General features: G+C 43.4%; 1 protein-coding gene across 9 annotated transcripts in view; it reads left to right on the forward strand.

Moving 5' to 3' along the window:
• CMSS1 (cms1 ribosomal small subunit homolog) overlaps positions 1-21,069 on the forward strand; it is a 387,357-nt gene that overhangs the window by 358,287 nt on the left and 8,001 nt on the right. For 7 of the 9 annotated variants that reach the window (XM_043511389.1, XM_043511400.1, XM_043511367.1 and 4 more), the window contains 4 exons: positions 5,526-5,597; positions 8,487-8,616; positions 12,503-12,562; positions 15,754-15,856. In XM_043511389.1, the coding sequence (XP_043367324.1) occupies positions 5,526-5,597; positions 8,487-8,616; positions 12,503-12,562; positions 15,754-15,856 (365 nt within the window). The remainder of the gene's footprint in view (positions 1-5,525; positions 5,598-8,486; positions 8,617-12,502; positions 12,563-15,753; positions 15,857-21,069) is intronic. The other 2 variants (XM_043511375.1, XM_043511395.1) reach the window with 1 other exon arrangement.

The raw sequence follows: 21,069 nt of genomic DNA on the forward strand, positions 1-21,069 counted from the left end.
TTCAACCATGTATACTATTTAAAAAGGTACACTCACCAGAGGCCCCTCTTCGCCTGGCGGGTCCGGGAGGCAGCCTTGGGTGGGTTCGGGGGATACTGGTTCCAGGTCCAGGGTGAGAAACAATTACCGGCTGTCGGGAAAACCGGTTTCCCCGCTTGCTTGCTTTGAGCTATCTACAACCTCATCGTCATCATCTTCCTCGTCCCCAAAACCTGCTTCCATGTTGCCTCCATCTCCATTGAAGGAGTCAAGCAACACAGTTAGGGTAGTGGTGGCTGAACCCCCTACAATGGCATGCAGCTCATCATAGAAGCAGCATGTTTTGGGCTCTGACCCGGAGCGGCCGTTCGCCTCACTGGTTTTCTGGTAGGCTTGCCTCAGCTCCTTAAGTTTCATGTGGCACTGCTTCGAGTCCCTGTTATGGTCTCTGTCCTTCATGCCCTGGGAGATTTTGACAAATGTTTTGGCATTTCGAAAATTGGAACGGAGTTCTGATAGCATGGATTCCTCTCCCCATACAGCGATCGGATCCCGTACCTCCCGTTCAGTCATGCTGGAGCTCTTTTTCAATTCTGGGACTCCATCAGGGTCACCTCTGCTGATGAGCTCTGCACTCACCTGCAGCTTGCCATGCTGGCCAAACAGGAAGGGAAATTCAAAAGTTCGCGGGCCTTTTCCTGTCTACCTGGCCAGTGCTTCTGAGTTGAGAGTGCTGTCCACAGCGGTCACAATGGAGCACTCTGGGATAGCTCCTGGAGGCCAATACCGTCTAATTGCATCCACAGTACCCCAAATTCGATCCGGCAAGGCCGATTTCAGCGCTAATCCCCTTGTTGGGCATGGATTAAGGAAATCGATTTTAAGAGCCCTTTAAGTAAAAAAAAAAAAAAAAAAAAAGATCTTCGTCATGTGGACGGGTGCAGGGTTAAATTGATTTAACGCTGCTAAATTCAACCTCAACTCCTAGTGTAGACCAGGGCTGAGCTACACCCCTGCCCGCACACAGCCCCTAGCTACCCCCCTCTCTGCACCCTGCGCTATACCCCCTCTCTGCACCCTGCGCTACCCCCTACCCCCACACAGCCCCTACCTACCCCTGTCCCTGCACCCTGAGCTACCTCCCTGCCTGCACACAGCTCCTAGCTATCCCCTTCTCTGCTCCCTGAGCTATACCCCCTTCTCTGCACCCTGAACTACCCTCTGCCCCCACACAGCCCCTCTCTGCACCCTGAGCTATACTGCCTGCCCACAATCAGCCCCTAGCTACCCCCCTCCCTGCACCGAGCTACCTTCCTCTTTGCACCCTGAGCTACCCCCTGCCCACACACAGCCCCTAGCTATCGCTGTCGCTGCACCCTGAGCTACCCACCGTGCCCACACACAGCCCCTACTTACCCTCCTCTATGCACCCTGAGCTACCTCCCGGCCCACACACAGCCCTTAGCTACCCCTCTTCCTGTACCCTGAGCTGTTTTCAAACTTTTTAAGCTGAACCCCCCACCTTTGAGTTATAATTTTTGGTTGCCCCTCCCACCCCCCAACCCAGACTGGTAGGTGGCCTGCTGAGGTGAGATGGGGTGGAAGTGGCACTCCCTCCATGAACCCTGCCACGTGAAGCTGACTCAAGCCCCGCTAGTCCTTGTCCATCCAAAATAGAAGTCAAATTACACCCATGCCTGAGTGCCTCCCCCCCCCCCGAAAAAAAGAAAAAGGTTGAGAACCCCTGGCCTAGGACATGTGCTGGTAACAGAGATCTTCATTTAGTTTAAAGTGTAGAAGCCTGGATTTTGGAGCAGGAGGGTTCTGAGCTTTAGCCCCACAGCAGCTATGACGCTCCATATGGCAATGGTGCGTGGCGTCATGAAGCCACAAATTCATTACAGTATCAGACAGCTCTTTTGTTGGAAGAAAGTTTTCAAATCTGATATGTTTACAGAGGTCCCTATACTTTTAATGTTTGTATTTCACTTGAATCCTGCATTTCTGGTGCATATTAAATTGCAGATGTAATCCACTTCACTCCTGTCTAATCTACAGTCTAGAAGCTATTTTGTTGTGGCCTGGGTGTATGGAAACCAGTCAGGAGAGAAATGAATGGAATTATTAACATGTATATTTTCAGTCCACAGACTGTTTTCATAGTTTAATTAATTCATAGACTGTCTGCAGACTCACAATGAAAAGAATAATTTGTCTCCATTTTAAAGCAGGGGGTTGAAATGTTTATTTTGTCAGTTACTCCCAAATTCAGTGGATGGCTTAATTGGAATGTAAACTTTCACTCTTTCTCTCTGACACAAGAATGTTTTCACTTTACATTTTGGTTTTTCAGTAACTTGGCGACATGTGAAGAGATGTTGCATTAGAAACATAACACAGGAAACATTTTATGTTCTGTCTGTGATTAACAAACATGGAATTCATGGCATTTTATTTCATAAATCAAAGGTCTCAGCACAAATTTCCTGTTTTTCTGCATTTTTAAAACTTCCATGTAAAAATAGCACAAAAATATGCAGAGTACATGGAGCCAAGTCAAAATCAGTGGATTGTCTGCACAGTACAATTCAGAAGGAAAAAATGCAAATTTTTTTAATGGCAATTTGCAAAAAATTGCTGAATGAGCAAGAGTAGGAGAAACAATACTTGCAGAAGAGTCTGAAGCTTGGTCTCGATAAGATGCTTAAACTACTGAAGATTCCAAACTATCAACAAAGGACACACTTAAGCTTACAGCCATTCACTGTAATTAGATTTATCCAAACATCTCAGTTATATGTGGTGTGGAGCTGTTGTGTCTGAATAAATTATACTTGTGTTCCTGGGCTCATCAACTCACCAGGCCTACATGGCTCCACTGCCAAAGGATAGTATTGTGCATCTAAGGGGAACAAAATTGTAGATGAGTCTAGGCTAGTTTCAGTGGAAAATCATTAAAAATAATGGTTCTGTGCACATTTCAGTGGAAGACTAGCAATGGAGAGAGAAGCTATAGTCCATACTGTGACAGATATGGCCATTTCCTGCAATATCCTGGACAAACCTTACTGAATTAAGTTTACAATGGGAGATCATTGTATTAAAAATGCAAATGTTTATGTATTATTGTGGGATTGTATGTATATGTGCTTTGTATGTGTATGTGGGCGAGGGATAGCTCAGTGGTTTAAGCATTGGCCTGCTAAAGCCAGGGTTGTGAGTTCAATCCTTGAGGGGCCATTTGGGATCTGGGGCAAAAATTGGGGATTGGTCCTGCTTTGAGCAGGGGGTTGGACTAGATGACCTCTTGTGGTCCCTCCCAACCCTGCTATTCTGTGATCTCTAAAGGGGAGACATGACTTAATGTCAACCCTGGGAAGTTGTTATGAGAGCTTCAAAGGACTCTTAACAATGGGCCAAACAAGAACAAATTTTTAGTTGAGTAGGTTTCATAGGAAATACTGGGAAGGAGGGGAATGCAAATTCCCACCTCCAGATCCAACCTTTCGAAGCTACATCCCAAGGGAAAACTCCTTGTCTGCTGATTAACTGTTCCCAGGGTCCCAAAATCAAAGGCCCAAAGTGTATAATGGGGTGACTCACAGATTCATGGGTGTTCTTGTTCTGACCAAAAGGTATTATGAACCTGTTACCATAGAAAAACTCCTGCGTGTGTTTTGAAAGACTGACTCCTACCAGAACCCTTCTGGAGTTAGGATGATCTCCTGTAAACTTATTAGCATGTGTGTAGGTTTTTTTTTATTGTTTTAATGTTTTTTCTCTAATGTTTTCAATAAGACTAGCTTAAGAATAAATGTGCTTGCTCATGAAGAGCTGTGTGGTACCTTCTACCTGTGGGTAATTACGCTGCTTATTTCCTCTAAGGAGAAGTCAAAGCAGGCCTGCTTAGTCAGTCTGACTTGCTGGAGAATTCACAGTGTGGGCAAGGAATTACGCAGCCTGCAAAACCCCCAATCAGAAAGGAGAGAGACTGGAGTCTCCTCCTAAGAAAGGTGACAGCTGAGAAGCCAGGAGCCTAGACTGGGTGCTCTTGCTTCACCACAAGGGGAAAATACAGGTGCACTTGCCCTGAGGGGGGAGAGAAAAACAAGAAACTCATCAAACTGGTTTGGGCCAGCAAGGTAGAATCAGTCTTGTGGGTGGGGTGTATATAGGAGTCTGGACAAGAAGAGAAAGACTAAAACTCACAGGAACAGGGAGGTGAGTTGCCTGGGCATTATATTTGTACAGTATCTAGCACAATGGTCTCCTGATCCTGGAGATGCTACCACAATAGAAGTAATTTATAGCAATAACTGTTTGCAGTGTTGTTGTAGCCCTTTTGGTCCCAGGATATGAGAGAGACAAAGTAGGTGAGGTAATATCTGTTATTGGACCAACTTCTGTTGGTAGAAGTTACAAGCTTTTGAGATACAAAGAGTTTCCACCAACAAAACTTGGTCCAGTAACAGATATTACCTCACCTACCTTGTTTCTCTTACACCAGTGAGAACAGCACAGATAATGGATCCAAAACTTTGTGACCTGCTGGACTGAGATGAGAGGTGGGGAATGGACGAGAGAGAGATTTCCCTTTCCTGGCTCCATTTATAATCTTGGCCAGAGTTAGGAAGATGGTTTGGCTTTAATTTAGTATCTTAACACATGGTGCCTGTATGAGAGTTACATTCATAGTGGCAGAGTTTAGGGGCTGTTAGGACTAAGCCCCATTAATAATACCCAGCTAGCAGCTACACCTGCTGTTCTCAAACTGTTGTGCATGTACCACTGATGGTACATGAGCTGCCACTATATTTAATTTTCCTGTGACCTCTGGACATGATCTCTCTCATTTGCCACCTTTACAAACTGAGTGCTCATATACTGATCATCCTAAACAAGTACAAGTGTGGAGAAATGAACCAAAGAGACATTTCATGGACTAAAAAGCCAATCTTCATGGTATTAAATGAGGAACAGCACAGAGCAAAATTTGAAAACTTCTCTTGAAAAATGTTACATTATAAACATAAAAGAAAGGAAATCAGAAATACAGAAAAGTCATTATTTCAAGTTATTCTCTCCTATCTGTACGGTATAGTTCACCAGCTGTTGTTCAGGTTGTACCCAATTATTACAAAGGCCTATTTGGCAAAGTTAGAATGATTGTATCACACAATAATAGAGATTACATGTATTTAATTTTTGAAAGCTCTGTTTGTTTTTTCCTTATGATTTTTGTTGTTATATTAAACATGCTGTATACTGGATGATAACGGTATGCCTATGACTCGTATGTTTCAGGTTTCTGTGCTTTTTCTCTGTTCTCTGTTACACCAGTGTGAATATGAAGTAGTTCCAGAAGTTACTCCAGATTTACACCACTGTAACAGGGCAGAGTTTTACCCCAATACATATTTTTTTTCTCTCTATCAGCATCTGAATCTTTGTACCCAACATCTGCCCCCACATCATCGTGTTCTGTGGTGTTTTGGGGTAATAATCTCTCTCATGATGAATCTCTTTTTACAATATGTGCTTTGCAGCCTGTGGAATGTTTTCTAACTCGTCCTGAGGAAAAAGAAGAAAGCACTGCGAAGGTGAAAAGGAGAAGGAAGGTATTGGAAACTTCCCCCCCCTCCCCCCGCCCAACTAAAAGTTCAACACAAATGGTCTTCAGGGGCTGGCAGGGTGCAGTTGCTTTTATAAGACATGCCAGCTTCAGGATAGCACAATGCCAGTGATGTCCTTTAAATGGTTTTAGAAGCTTGTTTCCCTTGGTGTAGTGTACTGGAACCATAACATTGCAGCTAGTTTTATGAAAGAGAGAAAATCAACTCTGTCTTAGAAGAGAAACCTTTCTCAACTCCAGTCAAATACCTGCTTCACACCTACGTACCCAACTACAACCTTGTGTCCAAAGCTGACTAGAAGAAATTAATGCAGGGATTGAAAGAGCATTGGGGGAAACAGAATCAGCCCATCCCATCCTTGCAGCCAGGCCGCAGCATTTACTGCATTTCATGAGTAGTAGTGCTCTGGTCCCCTTTCTCCACACAGTATAACTACTGGGGTCCATGCTCTGTATTGACCTTCTGACCATGACCCATGCCTGTCCCCAGGGGGACCCTCCACAATCCTGGTGGAGATTATATAGCACAAAGTGTGTTGTCTTTCTGAACAGACTAAAATCCTGAGCTGTCTCACAGAGCAGGTACACAGGGTTTTAATTTCATGTTAGACCTTGCACACACCCCAAGGGATGGGAGGATTTTGCCTTAAATGTAGCTCTGGCATTAATAATCGCGTCACTTTCTCTGCAGCCAAAACAAATGCATCCCATGATGAAAATGGGTGACTAGACCTAAAATAAACCTCCAGTTTTCATGCAAACAGTAGAGGCTTAGTTAGATCTTTTTTTTCAGTGGTAATATGCCATTAAGTCTGTACACATAACCTGTCAAATAATCATCATGAAGAATTTATTATACTGTACTAACATATAGGTCCGAAACTAATGACTCTCTCTTTTATAAATAAATAAATAAATAAAACCCTTTGCTCCTTAAGCATCTGGAATGAATTGGAAGAAAAAATAATAAAACTTCCTGTGTGAAGAACATTTTCCCAGAGCGCTCCTTGAAGAAACAGAGTATGATCAGGTGTCCTTGAACTGACTGTTATGGAATTTCTCGTTAACATCAGCATCTTCCTCAAGAGAACCATAATTTTCCAGAAGGAATTGAGTGAGTCAGTGAATGACGTAATGAGCCAGTGAAACGGCAATTATCCCGTGGTACTAAGCAGAATGAGTCTTGTTGTTCTTGGGTTATTATCTGTTAGATAATTACTCTCTATAAAACATCTCCAAAAAGTGGCCCAGCTTGCAGTCATTACACAGCAGGAAAATTGTACTGAATCAGGATGGAACTTGAATTACTGCTGTTCACTGAGTGAAATCACATAGACACTGCAAGGGCTTGTGCCAAAGTCCGCTGAAAATGCTCCCAGTGCTTTCAAAAGGTTCTTGTTCAGGGCCTAAATGTTTTGCAACTGGGCAAAAAATTTTCAAGACCTTTCTTAGGGCCAGGTTCTGATCTCTTTAGTCCCATTGGTGAGCAGTTAGCTGGGATCGCTCAAGCGAGTAACATGTCACTAACAGGAATAAGGAGTTCACAATTTGGCTGTTAGGGTTGTCCATATTGTAATACCCTCTGTCATGCCAAGCTGCCTTCTCTGCTTGAAAATCTCTTGTTTTTAAAAGCAGTAAGATCATTTAAATAAAGAGGGATCCAGATTCTCTTTCCTTGTCATTCATTTAATTAATTAATTTAGAAAGTGAAATTATGACTTCAAAGCATGGCAAAACTCTGACTTATTTCAGTGGGATTAAGATCAAACCATGAATGTAGGCTTCATTTATAAAATATCATCTTCACGACAGCTGGTTAAAGGTAGGCTGCTCAGAATTTTTAAAAAGTTTCATTCTCCTTTATGATGTATGAAAATGGTCTCAAAGTGTTTATATATAATATTGCATTTGAAATTTCAACTGCTGACATGTCCTTATGCTGTACAACGCAGCATCCCTGCTCCTGTCCCCTAGTTGGAGACTGAAAACTATACCTCAGGTTTCAGCCTCTTGAGATATCACCATCCAGGTCCTAGAAAGATCTTGCTAAGATCCTCCAACAAACAGATGGAAATGAGGACCTGGTATTCTTGATAGGGTTGCCAACCCTCCAGGATTGGCCCAGAGTCTCCAGGAATTAAAGATTATCTTTCATTCATGATTGTCATGTGATGAAATCTCCAGGAATACATCCAATCAAAATTGGCAACTCTAATTCTTGATATTTCTAGAGCAGTATTGTCAACCCCAGTCATTCAAAAATCATGAACTAGGGCCCCCAGAATCATGATCAGTTTAAAAGCAATAACATTTCATATAAATGTTTTGGGGGGTTTTCTTTGCCAGTTGGTTTTTGAGCTGTTAGGCTATTCTCTAGTCGTGTTTCCAAACTATTCTATGCAATCAATTGTGCTGCAAGTTTACCTTTTACATTTAAATGAGAGCTGAGATTCTTCAGTAATCTCTTGACTCCTCTAGCTGTTGCTTTAAGAAAAACACCTACTATTGTAAGATTTGTGACACATTTGTGAGACTTGGCAATAGTGATAAAGTAATAAATTAAAAAACCTATCACCCAATTCCTCCCCCAACACAATCTTTGAGAAAATCCCAGTATTGCAGTAAAGTGCATAACAGAGGTACACAGTAAAGATGTTTTTGTTTTTACTTCACAGGCTGCGGACCCAGTTCTGAAATTTTCACTGCCAATGAAGGCAATGGGAGTTTTGCCCAATTATAAGGACTTTAGGACTCTGTTTCACCTGTATAAGATTAGGAAGAAACATACTCTTACAGATTATCATTAGATTGTTAAATAGCAAACACCATATTGAAAATGCCTTACATCTCCTTTTTTTTTAACTTTTGTTTACAGAAGAAAATTTCTGATATTCTTGCAAAATCATGTCCAAAACCAGGTGTCCCTGAAGACCTACAAAAGCTGCTTAGTCAACACTTTGGTACTAAACGTTCAGTGATTGAACTAGAAGAGTTAAAACTGCCAGGTAAAATGTGCTATATCAAAGAGCATTGTGCATTTCCTTCTGCGTGGGGGATGGGGATTCATCTGTTTTAGGAACTAAAGGGTTTCTTAATCCACATCTCCTGAGTTCTATGGGGTTTTATGAGAATTTTTTCTTGTAGGGTATTGCTATGGTATTTAAGATGAATTGTGAGTTCTTTTGGAATAAGTAAGTGGGTTTGTTTTCTAAATGGTGCAGTTAAGGAAACGAAAGGAAGCATTGTTTCAACATATCCAGTCATTGCAGAACATTAATTTCAGGAAGTTTCTTTTTTTGATAGAAGTGCAGGGATTTCTAAGTAATGGTTTCCAAGTTACTGAGAGCTGGGAAAATTGGTCTTATTCCTGTGGTTAGTGGAGCTGTACTCAGACATTTAAGATAAAGCTTCACCTGAGCTGAAATAAATTCTAAAGAAGGAAAAATAGTCAGAAACCATTCTGAATTAGTTATGGAATGCTGACTACACTGCTCTTATCACATGTTGGCGTTTTGGTGAGCTATATAAAATGAGCTGGCAGCTTTAGTTCAGACCTAGTGGACAGATTTTGTACCTAAACTGGCTGCTTGTTGGCAGTCTGACTGGAGAGAGACTGGTGAGCCCAGTGATAAAATGGGTAGGGCATGGAGACTGAACTCCCATTCACCCCACTAAAGGTTTGAGGTGAAGAGGAAACTGCACTGCTGTGCTTTTTGTTCTATGAATAAAATGGAATTAGTTTTCCAATGCTGTCAAGGTGAAGGGGGGAAGGAGGTTTAATAAAAATCTACTTTTCCAGTGCTGTCAAAGTGGAAGGGAGGGGGGTTGTAATAAAAATAATTAAAATTTTCTTTTTGGTTTAGACAGAGGCCTTCTCCTCCTCCCCACCCCCCATCCCCAACGTAGCATACCTTAACTCCTAAAAGCTTTAGCCTAAAAAATTTCATGATTCCTTATTTTGAGCCCAAGTTGTAGCCTTAATTCTTGTTGTTAGGTTATATAAGAAGATACTGTGAGTGCCTATGTATTGATATTGTATACTCAGAGTCAAAAGGGCCCCAGTAACAAGTCTGCTGGCTCTTGTTTTATCCCATTGATACACACTGAACTCTTTGTGCCCTGTGCCCCACTATGATCCTTTCAGCCAAGCTGCACTCTCTGTTTTTGACTGTTCAAAGCTTGTCTTTCTAGATAACTGCACTCTCTTCCCAGCTTCATGCAGAGACATGTGATCCTAGACTGACCCTCCTTCCTTTCTCTAGGGTCAGCTTAGCTTTCTTCTTGAATCAAGGGAGAGTTTTGCCATCCTGCTGCATTGCATCCTAAAAACCAGAGAAGCCTTTCATCCTCTGTATTGCTATGAAGCACTTACATTCTGTACTTCTAAACCCCATAGGGTTTTGTGCAAATAACAATACTCTGTCACTTTCCTATTAAGAAAGGCCTTTAGGCTAGTGAAGCAACCCATTTCCATATGGATTGGGTCTAGGGTTGTTTTTTTCTTTCTTTTCTTGAAGGGGTGTTTGGAAGCTTACAAAGCCAAAGGGGTTGGTGGCTTCTGTAGCTGTCAAGTCATTCATATCAACTCATTGGGCAGAACAGAGGGCATCTACTTGAAGTTGTTTAGTTGTGTTAGCAAAATATTAAACTTAGATGTTTGGGTTTAAGCCAACTTGGTTTCTGGCTGCTGCAAGCTGTGGTTATGTGGTTTTAATCCTTTCTGGGGGGTTTAAGGTATTGTTAACATCCCGGTTCTGATGGTTTGGTGAAAATAGTCATTGACCTATGACATGTATTTAGTTTCCTTTTGAAATTGGAAAATTAAGAACTCCTTCCTTCTACATCTTCCTCTGAATTATTCAGCATTATTAAGTCATTAATATGAGTTACTGTAATCAGACTGGCTGGGCCCTCATTAGCACAAATAATGGCAAAGATAGATGACACATCTACCCTGAAGGCCTGTAGATAGGACAACACCAAAAATAGACATTTAGAGCTGTGAAATTACTCCTGGTAAAGTCTTTTCTACGCTGCCCTTTGGACTCATTCAGAATTGATAGCTTCACCTTTGGAATTAAAACTGCAGTTGAAACCTTAGTGCTTTATCCTACAGTGCTGGGGAGGTGCATCTTGTAAATAGAAAACCAAATGCATAAATCAGGGACTGATCCTGCAAGGTATTGAGCACCCTCACCTCCTTTTAGACACCAGCCCCTAAGTAAACAATTAGGAAGTGATTTTAATACAAAGGGTCAGATTCTGAATTCCAGTGGTAAAAACCTAAAATTGCAGCAATAGAAAATCCACCACATGGAGAGTGCAATGTTGGAAAGCAGCTTCCTTCAGCAAATTTAGCTGGCGGGGTTTCTGCTGTGCTCCAGTTAAAAATTAAGTCGGCCTTCACATCCACCCTGTCAGAAATGGTGGAGTGAGGTTGGCAGTAATAACATAGCCTCTGCTTTGTTTGAATCTGAGTGATTCCACTGTCAGGTGCCTGGGGATCAGTTGACAACAGGTAGCTGCTGGGGTTAATTTGGTCCAAAACCCGTTAGCGGATAGATTGAGGTATTAATATGTTCTGTTCAATGTTTGGACAAGTAACATGCTGATAATTACACGTGCATCCACAATTAAAATACTTTCTCATGATCACTTAAGACTAATTATTTAAAACTAGGGGTGACAAACAGAAGGAAAGCTGTTAAACTGGCCAGTGCAGCTCTGGTCTGTGATTCAGTGCAAGTCGTTCTGAAATACCTCAGGCTAGAATTTTGTGCCATCCTACTTTAAACAAAATTCTAGGGGGCACCACAGTTACAGTATCAGAAACAAACTGCCCATTCTTGATACTTGGCACAAATCATGTCGAAACATATACCTTTTGTGTCCTCTCATTAAGGTTTTCAGATTGACACCAAATTGCCTTTAACTAACACGTAAGGTATTTTACCACGCATGATGAGACAGATTTTTTAATCCAATAGTTTTATCATTGTCAGAATAAAAAAATATTTAATTTACATGATTACAGACACATTACCAAACATACCCCTCCTAAAGACATGCTTCCTGGAGTGCCAGGTTTCATGCAGCATAATGATGGTGTGGTTGGGTGCATCTGAAAGTCTGTGTTAAAACTCTCTGAGTTTGTGTGTTCTCACAAAAAGGAGGAGACTAATGGCCAGCTATTGGTCTAACTGAATGGAGATTAGCGGCTGGGTAAAATTTGGCAGCTTTATATCTGGGATGGAGAGAGTATCATGGAGAGAGCCTCCTAGTGAGGATGAGGAATTAAAATGCATGTCAATATTTATATAACTGTGATTGAGCATAATTTACAGAGTTGTGCAATGTGAAAGTCCAGAGAGAAAAGTAACCCCATTGATAAGAGGATGACCCACATCTTACTTTTATTCTGTACAATCCTGATTGTTTTAGTGACTCCTGAATGTAGGATTTGCCATGTTAGATTGGACCAATGGTCCAAAAAATCATAGTGATTCTGGCTGTGGCTTCTGATTGATACTACAAAGGTATGTGAAAACCCTCCATTATGTATGTGGTCAGTTGTGTAATGCTATATTTACGGTGGGTGAGGGGAGAAAAACATTCAGATGATTGAGGAGGGCATTAAAATTGTGTTGATAGATTTTACCATGATTCAGTTAACCAGTTCACAAGTTCATTGCTGTTGCGTAGTGGGGACCACAAAACTCTGCCTTTCCAAAGGGCAATCCACGTCATTTTCAAAGAATAAGCATTACTGGTAGATTTAATCCAAGAAAGATTTAATAGATATACCTAGTGTTGTACTGTAAACTTATGAATCTACTCAGTTATTCTGTTGCACATCTGTCAACAAAAACATTTTGTCTCTTATGGTTTTAGATTCCTGTTTCCTGCCAGCCAATGACCTCACCCACAGTTTTTCTTCATACCTGAAGGAAAGTGAGTAAAATATTAGTCGCAAGGAGTGTGGAGTTTATTTATAAAAAAAATTTTTAGAGCAGTATTCAAGAGAAAGTAGAATCCTCATGATATGCACAAGATAATATGCATATCTGTCCACTTAAGAACATAAGAACGGCCATACTGGGTCAAACCAAAGGTCCATCTAGCCTAGTATCCTGTCTTCCAACAGTGGCCAATACCAGGTGCCCTGGAGGGAATGAACAGAACAGGTCATCATCAAGTGATCCATCCCATCGCCCATTTAAACCTGCTGCCTATTAATTTCATTGGGTGACCCCTAGTTCTTGTGTAATGAGAAGGGGTAAACAACACTTTATTTACTTTCTCCACACCAGTCATGATTTTATAGACCTCTGTCATATTCCCCTTTAGTCGTCTCTTTTCCAAGCTGAAAAGTCTCAGTCTTATTAATCTCTCCTCATACGACAGCCGTTCCATACCCCTAATCATTTTTGTGGCCCTTTTCTAAACCTTTTCCAAGTCCAATATATCTTTTTTGAGATGGGGTGGCCACATCAGCACACAGTATTCAAGATGTGGGTGTACCATGGATTTATATAGAGGCAATATGATATTTTCTATCTTATTATCTATCCCTTTCTGAATGATTCCCAACATTCTGTTCGCTTTTTTGACTGCCGTTGAACATTTGAGTGGATGTTTTTAGAGAACTGTCCAATATTTTATATATATATATATAGTTGGGATTATATTTTCCAATGTGCATTACATTGCATTTATCAACATTGAATTTCATCTGTCATTTTGTTACCCAGTCACCCAGTTTTGAGAGATCCTTTTGTAGTCTTTCACAGTCTGCATGGGACTTAACTATCTTGAGTAGTTTTGTATCATCTGCACATTTTGCCACCTCACTGTTTACCCTTTTCCAGATCATTTATGAATATGTTGAATAGGACTGGGCCCAGTTCAGACCCCTGAAGGACACCACTACTTACCTCTCTCCATTCTGAAAACTGACCATTTATTCCTACCCCTTGTTTCCTATATTTTAACCAATTACCAGTGCATGAGAGGACCTTCCCTCTTATCCCATGACCACTTACTTTGCTTAAGAGCTTTTGCTGAGGGACCTTGTCAAAGGCTTTCTGAAAATCTAAATACATTATATCCACTGGATCCGCCTTGTCCACATGCTTGTTGACCCCCTTAAAGAATTCTAGTAGATTGGTGAGGCATGATTTCCCTTTACAAAAACCATGTTGACTTGTCCCCAACAAATTATATTCATCTACGTGTCTGACAATTTTGTTCTTTACTATAGTTTCAACCAGTTTGTCCGGTACTGAAGTCAGGCTTAACGGCCTGTAATTGCCGGGGTCACTTCTGGAGCCCTTTATAAAAATTGGTGTCACGTTAGCTGTCCTCCAGTCATTTGGTACAGAAGCTGATTTAACTGATAGGTTACAGATGACAAGTAGTAGTCCTGCAATTTCACATTTGAGTTCCTTCAGAATTCTTGGGTGAATATCATCGGGTCTTGGTGACTTATTGCTGTTTAATTTATCAGTTTGTCCCAAAACCTCCTCTAATGGCACCTCAATCTGGGACAGTAACTCAGATTTGTCACCTAAAAAGAATGTCTCAGGTTGGGGAATCTCCCTCACATCCTCAGCCGTGAAGACAGATGCAAAGAATTCATTTAGTTTCTCCGCAATGGCCTTATCGTCCTTGAGTGCTCCTTTAGCACCTCGATCATTCAGTGGCCCCACTGGTTGTTTAGCAGGCTTCCTACTTCTAATGTACTTAAAAAAAAAAATTGCTATTGCTTTTTGAGTCTTTGGCTAGCTGTTCTTCAAATTCTTTTTTGGTCTGCCTAATTATATTTTTACACTTCATTTAGCCAGATTTTATGCTGCTTTCTATTTTCCTCACTAGGATTTAACTTCCACTTTTTAAAGGATTAAAATTAATCTTGCCCTTGAAATATTCATAAATTCAGTTATATTACATCTTTTATGTTGCTGCATATTTGTATTCTGCAAGGTTATTATTTTGCATCATAATATTTTAGTTTTGCTTTTAAATAATATTTGGGAAATATTTCTTAATATTTGACCACACTTTGTTAAATATGTAAGGCTGTGTCTATGCTTACGGTAGTATGCAGAGTATATACAATGCACGCCTTCCTTGCATGGGTATAAATAGAAGTGTAGATGGTGAGCTTTACATGAGTAAAGATATGCCAGAACCTTATGGCATATGCCCTACACGGCTCTCTACATGCCCAAGCAGTGCCTCCCTGTCTACACTGCTGTCTTGAGCAGTGCAGTGTTCTGCTGTTTCTTTGCTGCTGGAACTTTTCCCCGCCACAAGGAAAGGCTCTGGCAGTGGTTAAAGGCTAGGGGAAAAGGGGCAAGGGAGCAGAGAGATGCTCTGCCAGCTCCCCGCTGCTGGGGCCTTTCCCTGCTGCAGTGAAAGACTCCTGGCAGCGTGGGAAGGCTCTGGCAATGGGGAGGCAGCAGGAAAATGCTCTGGAAACTTCACGTCGCTGGAGCCTTTCTCTACTCCTTCCCCACTTCCAGAGCCTTTCACTGCTTTATGTAGCTACACATTGCAGTGTGGACGCAGCTTGCGTTTTTCACTGCTTGGTGTAGCTATGCGTACCCTATACGCTGCCACCAGTGTAGACAAGGCCTAATTATGTTGTCTTAATTTTATTGTACCATTTCTACCTGTCCCTAGCTATTGAAATTAGTAATGAGAATTTTTATTCTCTTTTGTCCTGGTTAAGTAGATCTGCTTTTACATCCTTGTGGTTCAGGTGCAATAAATGTATCCCCTTTAACAATTTTTCTCTCTATTAAAGTACTACTATAAATCAAATTGCATTGCAAATTTAGGGTCAATTGAAGTCAGTGGATTTGTGCATATTTACACAGTGGCTGCATTTTGACCCTTATGTAACCTGTTTTCTAATGTAACCTATTTGGTAATCATATTTCATTGTTTGGTACATGAGACCTTTTGTTTGTTAATTTTTTGGAAATTTCTTAATGTTTTTCAAACTAAGACTATGAAGTAGTGTGCCATAAGTATAGTCTTTCGGCAGGCAGTTATTCGTCATGTACTTGTATAATTTAGCATTGCAATATGTATTTAAGTCATAGCTTTCTCTGTGTATTTTGTATTTCTTGTTGCAGTCTGTCCCAAATGGGCAAAACTTCGTAAAAACCACAAGGAGAAGAAGTCTGTGCTGATGCTGATTATCTGCAGTTCTGCTCTCCGTTGTTTGGAGCTCATTAAGTATGTTGAAAGCAAATGTTATGTTGAGACTGGCACCTGGTCAGAGGTTTTGCCTGGAAGCCTAGACATAAAGGCAAAACCGGGACAATGTCCTTTGCTAGCCAACAAAATTACTGACTCAACTGATGCAATATCCTTCACTCCTCCAAACCATGGTACTGTGGTATTTGGTTTAGACTAAAGAAGAACTTAATAACTTGGCTGCATAGATCTACTGTTTTTGTTACAAACCAAAACTAAAGCATAGTTGCTCTTAGAAAGACATACAACCTATTACACTTAAGAACAGATTAAGTGCAAAAAGATGCATAGCTCAACACTATCATTTTGAGTGCAGTGTCAGGACATTTCTATGACAAAGTTCAATAGAAACACAGTGCTCTGGGACCCCTTGTGGAGACCTATGTGTCTGACCTGTGTTAGTGTTTCTCAATCTTTTCAGGTTGGCAACCCCTTCTTCACAGCCAGTTTTTTTCATGACCTCCCTCTCCCTTGCATTTAATATAAAAGTAAGAGTAAAGAAAATGTATCAATAATAATAGATTGTAATAAAATTTTCAGTCCCTCACATCCCCACCCCGCTTAGCTTTTGTGACTCTGCTTCCAAGAGTCACGATTCACTGGTTGAGAAACACTGGTCTGTGTAATATCCTGTTTTCACCTGCCTGGAATACTAGGCCTGCTATGGAGGGTGTGATTCTGTCACTCCTTAGTGACTGATTTACAGAGAATAAGCTTTATTTTGAATTCTGTCTTCTGTGTTTTTGAGTCTTTAGGCTGCACTATGGTTACATGTACAAACTTTTCTCTGCAACCATGAGAGCTAGAATCTTTTTTTTTTTTTTCCACTGAAGGATGAAAGTTTCCTAACTTCATTAGCTGGGCCTTAAAGAAAAATACTAACTACTGTGACACTACTACTGTGGTAATAAAATATTGGCTGTTCCATGAAGCCAGGGTCTTCACAAATCCAATTCTGTCTGCAAGACTGGTACGAGGAACATTTTTTCCCCTCTCATAGCTTAGACACTCTGGATATACTAGCGGTTTTTCTAGGTGACCCAGCCCTAATGCCTGTTTCTCTAGCTCATGAAGCCATAGAGTGGAAATCTGGACAGGAGCAAGGAGCTATTTCAGTCCCCACAGAGTTGCTGATGTCTGTGGACTGTGTTGTTGGTAGGCTAAAGGGCGGGTTGGGGGAGGGAGGTGTGTGACATACACTGACTGGGGTGTGGATCATCTGCCCCGTATTTTCTCTGTTAGTTCTAATTTGCATCATATTTATGAGAGCTGGGGGAAATGTTTGCTGATGACTGGGAGGGAGATGTGTGGAGGTTTCTGCCAGCTTTGAGCAGCCTGACCCAAGACTTGTTTCTGGCAATGTTGCCAACATCAGAGATGCCAGGGTCATGAACATATGTATTTGAGAACAGGGCACTGTACCTTATTGCTTTTTAGCGGGTTAAGTGCTGTTTAATAAATGAACGTTCTTCTTCGAATGCTTGCTCATGTTGATTCTATTTTAGGTGTGCATGCACCCACGTGTGTGGCCATTGGAGATTTTTGCCTTAGCGGTATCTGTTGGGTTGGCTGTGGTGCCCCCTGAGTGCTGTGTTCATGTGTTAGTATATTAGGTGCTGCCGGCCCTATGCCCTCTGTTCATTCTTACCGCCCGTGGTGGTTAGTTGGAGCGCCTTTCCCTTGCCTGGCAGGGGTTAGCAGTTTTTCTACTTCAGTTTCCAAGCCTTAAGGCCTTGTAAATAGTTCGTTTACAGTAGTTAGTAAGTAGTTAGCGATAGCGTCCCAGCAGTGACTTTGCCCCAGGTGGGGCATGCTCTGACTGCAACAGGCCTATGCCTGTGAGTGACCCCCATAGCAGCTGCCTCAAGTACTTGGGGGAATAGCCTGGGAAGGACCAAGTGTCGCATCTGTAAGAACTTTTGTCCCAGGACTCAAAAAAAGCAAGACGTCCATTTGAGAGCTCTTCTCATGGAGGTTGCTCTCCGCCCAGTGTCCGAGCCTTCCCGGCCAGACTCTGCCCCAAGCACCTCGGCATCGGTGTGCAGCACACCCCCAGCACTGGGCTCTGCCTGGCACTGCTCCCCGTCACTGGTGCCTAAGAAGAGGTCGAAGAAGAGTGACTCCCCAGCATGAGCAAGAAGGGCAAAGGACCCAGTTTGGACTGCCAGCCCACACCGGGGCCACCTGCTTGACTGGGGCCCCCTAGCCACACAAGGGATCCGCTGCCGACTCCAGGAAGTGGTAGGGGACCCAGACTAGTGGTAGGGCTGACACCTTCCCAGGCTTTCCTGGTGCCCAGAGAGCAGAGGCCTCTACTAGCGCTGCCGGCACCACATGTGTCCTAGGACACGGCAAAGGCTCTCAGCGAGTGCAAGCCAGCTATATAGACCCCCGCAGAGGGCAGGCGAACGATGCCAGTCTCCAGAGACAAGTCAGCACTCTCTGTCTCCATGCCCCAGGTCTCTGTCTTCTGCAGGCCATCCTAGATCACCAGCACTGTGCTCGTGGTCTCCGCCCTCTCAACATGGGTCGCCTAGAGGAAGGCACTGGTCACCGTATTGACAGCACTGATCATCTCCCGCCGGCTGTCTCCTTGGCACAGATCCACATCTCCCAGACAGTGGGAGTGGTCTCCATTACGGTACCAATCTTCCCGGTCCCGGCACCAATCCTTGTACTCGAGGCACCGGTCTCCTGCGGCAACGGTTAGCCACCGGACACTAGTCTTCTACGGCTCCTCTGTGTTCACCGGAAGATGATTCCTCTGGTACAGAAAGAGGATTCAGCCCCTCACTGCGACAGCACTGGCGCGATTGGGCACTTGAGACTGTGTCGACCTCCGTGATGCTGTTGTGGCAGCAAGGCCAATGGCCCTACTGGAGCACATGGGACATGCCTGTGCTGACGATACCTCCGTCAGTCCATTCCTCGGCCACCTCCTCGGAGCAGCAACCAATGGCACCAGTGGCACAAAGCCACCGGTCGTGGAATGATCTGTCCCTCCACATAAACATCAGGGAGCTCAAAGTGGTTCACCTGGCCTGGCAGGCTTTCCTGTCCAACGTGAAGGGCAAGGTGGTGCATGTCCTGACAGACGATACTGCTGCCATGTATTACATCAACAGGTAGGGCAGAGCCAGGTTGTTGGCCCTTTGCCAAGAAGCTGTCTGCCTTTGGGATTTCTTTGTGCAGCATGTCATTCATCTGGTAGCCGTGCATCTGCCCAGGCCAGGAACAAGTTAGCAGATCACCTCAGCAGGACTTTCTTGTCTCGCCACAAGTGATTGCTCTATCCGGAGGCGGTCAGTGGGATCTTCTGGAGGTGGGGGACTCCCCAGGTGGACCTGTTTTGTATCCTGTCAGAATAGGAAATACCACGTGTTCTGCTCGTCCTGGAGATTGGATAGGGGCTCCCTGTCGGACGCCTTTCTGCTCCCATGGTCAGGGGCTCTGATGTCCGCCTTCCCGCTGGTGCCGCTAATTCACAAGGTCCTTATGAAGATCAAACAGGACACGGCAAAGGTGATCCTGGTAGCCTCTGTGTGGCCTCGGCAGCACTGGTTCAGCATGCTGCTGGACCTTTTGGTAGCCGCCCCGATGCAGCTTCCTCTCTGGCCGAACCTGCTGTCCCAGAACCAGGACAGTCTTCTGCATCTGAACTTGGCATTGCTGCACTTGAGAGCATGGCTTCCACACAGCTAAATGCGGAGGAACGGGAATGCTCAGCCTGTGTCCAACAGGTCCTGTTGGGTAGCAGAAAACCCTCCACCAGAGCGACCTGCCTGGCCAAGTGGAAGTGGTTCATATGCTGGACCTTGGCCTGGGGTATCCTGGCTGAGCAGGCTTTGCTGCAGGTGATTCTGGACTATCTTCTACACCTCAAGCTCCAAGGGCTGTCCTTGTCATCAGTCGAAGTTCGCTTGGCTGCTATTTTGGCCTTCCACCCTCCGCTCCAGGACAGGTTGGTCTTCACTCACAACATGACAGTCTGGTTTTTGAAAGGTCTGGAGAGTTTTACCTGCATGTCAGGGCTCCTGTCCCTCACTGGGACCTCAACCTCATGTTGTCGTGGCTCAGGGGTCCTCTCTTCGAGCTTCTAGCTTCCTGCTCCCTTCTCCTCCTCTCCTGAAAAGTTTCTTTCCTGGTCACAATAAAGTCTGCCTGTGTGGTCTCTGAGATCAGGGTGTTTACTTCAGAGACGCCCTATACGGTGTTTTACAAGGACAAGGTCCAGCTGCGGACGCACTATGAACACATCTTCACAGCCTCACTGATGTAGTATTTTCTCTCAACTTTTCCCCCTGTTTGCACACAGACACCTGTCAGCACACACACACTCATTCTTCATACACAGAACTTATTTGTTCATAAGGACTTCTCTGAGCCACCAGATGGTGCATCCAGTCACTCTGCTCCTGCTGTGCTGAAGTCTCTGGTCCCTTCTGGGAAGGGAGCCCAAGCTTGGTCTTTCACTCAGGTGCTGTGCTAACCTCACTGCTGACTTCAAAAGGCTGGGCTTTGTGCTAGTAGAGTGACAGCAGAACTGAGATGTTGTCTCTGCCATCTCTTTCTATTGTCACCGATGCGGACAGGGGTCTTACTCCCTCACTTTGGGATGGAAAGTCCTTCAGTAACTGACTGTGTGTGGAAGTCTCGTTCCACACTCCCTGTTGTTGGGAAAGTGGAGCAGAAAAAGTCTGAGTTTCCCTCTCTCCTCTGTCATATTAGCTACACAGTTATTCATCTCTGGTTCCTCATGTACTTTTCTTTCTCCTGCTTTCTTTCCCTTTGCAATCGCTGATTCTAGATTTTGTGGGCTCTGTTTTTGTTTTCCATGTTTCATAGGAAGGAGGAAGGAGAGATAGAGAGATAGAATCTCTGAGTTGGAAGGGACCTCAGGAGATCATCTAGTCCAACCCCCTGCTCAAAGCAGGACCAATCCCCAATTTTTTTTCCCCAGATCCCTAAATGGCCCCCTCAAGGATTGAACTCACAACCCTGGGTTTAGCAGGCCAATGCTCAAACCACTGAGCGCTGGCATGTAGGTCATGTCCCAGCTTCTATCCCATCCCATCCTGCTGTATGTCCCACTAACCGTTCCTGTGTCTGATCCACCCTGTTGTAGGGTCGCTTGCCTTTCTCTCTCATTTCTCTACGACCGATGTAGTGTCTGCATGACTCTTCTCCTTAGT

Source organism: Dermochelys coriacea, chromosome 1 (genome assembly GCF_009764565.3).
Source record: "Dermochelys coriacea isolate rDerCor1 chromosome 1, rDerCor1.pri.v4, whole genome shotgun sequence".
NCBI classification, from domain to species: domain Eukaryota; kingdom Metazoa; phylum Chordata; order Testudines; family Dermochelyidae; genus Dermochelys; species Dermochelys coriacea.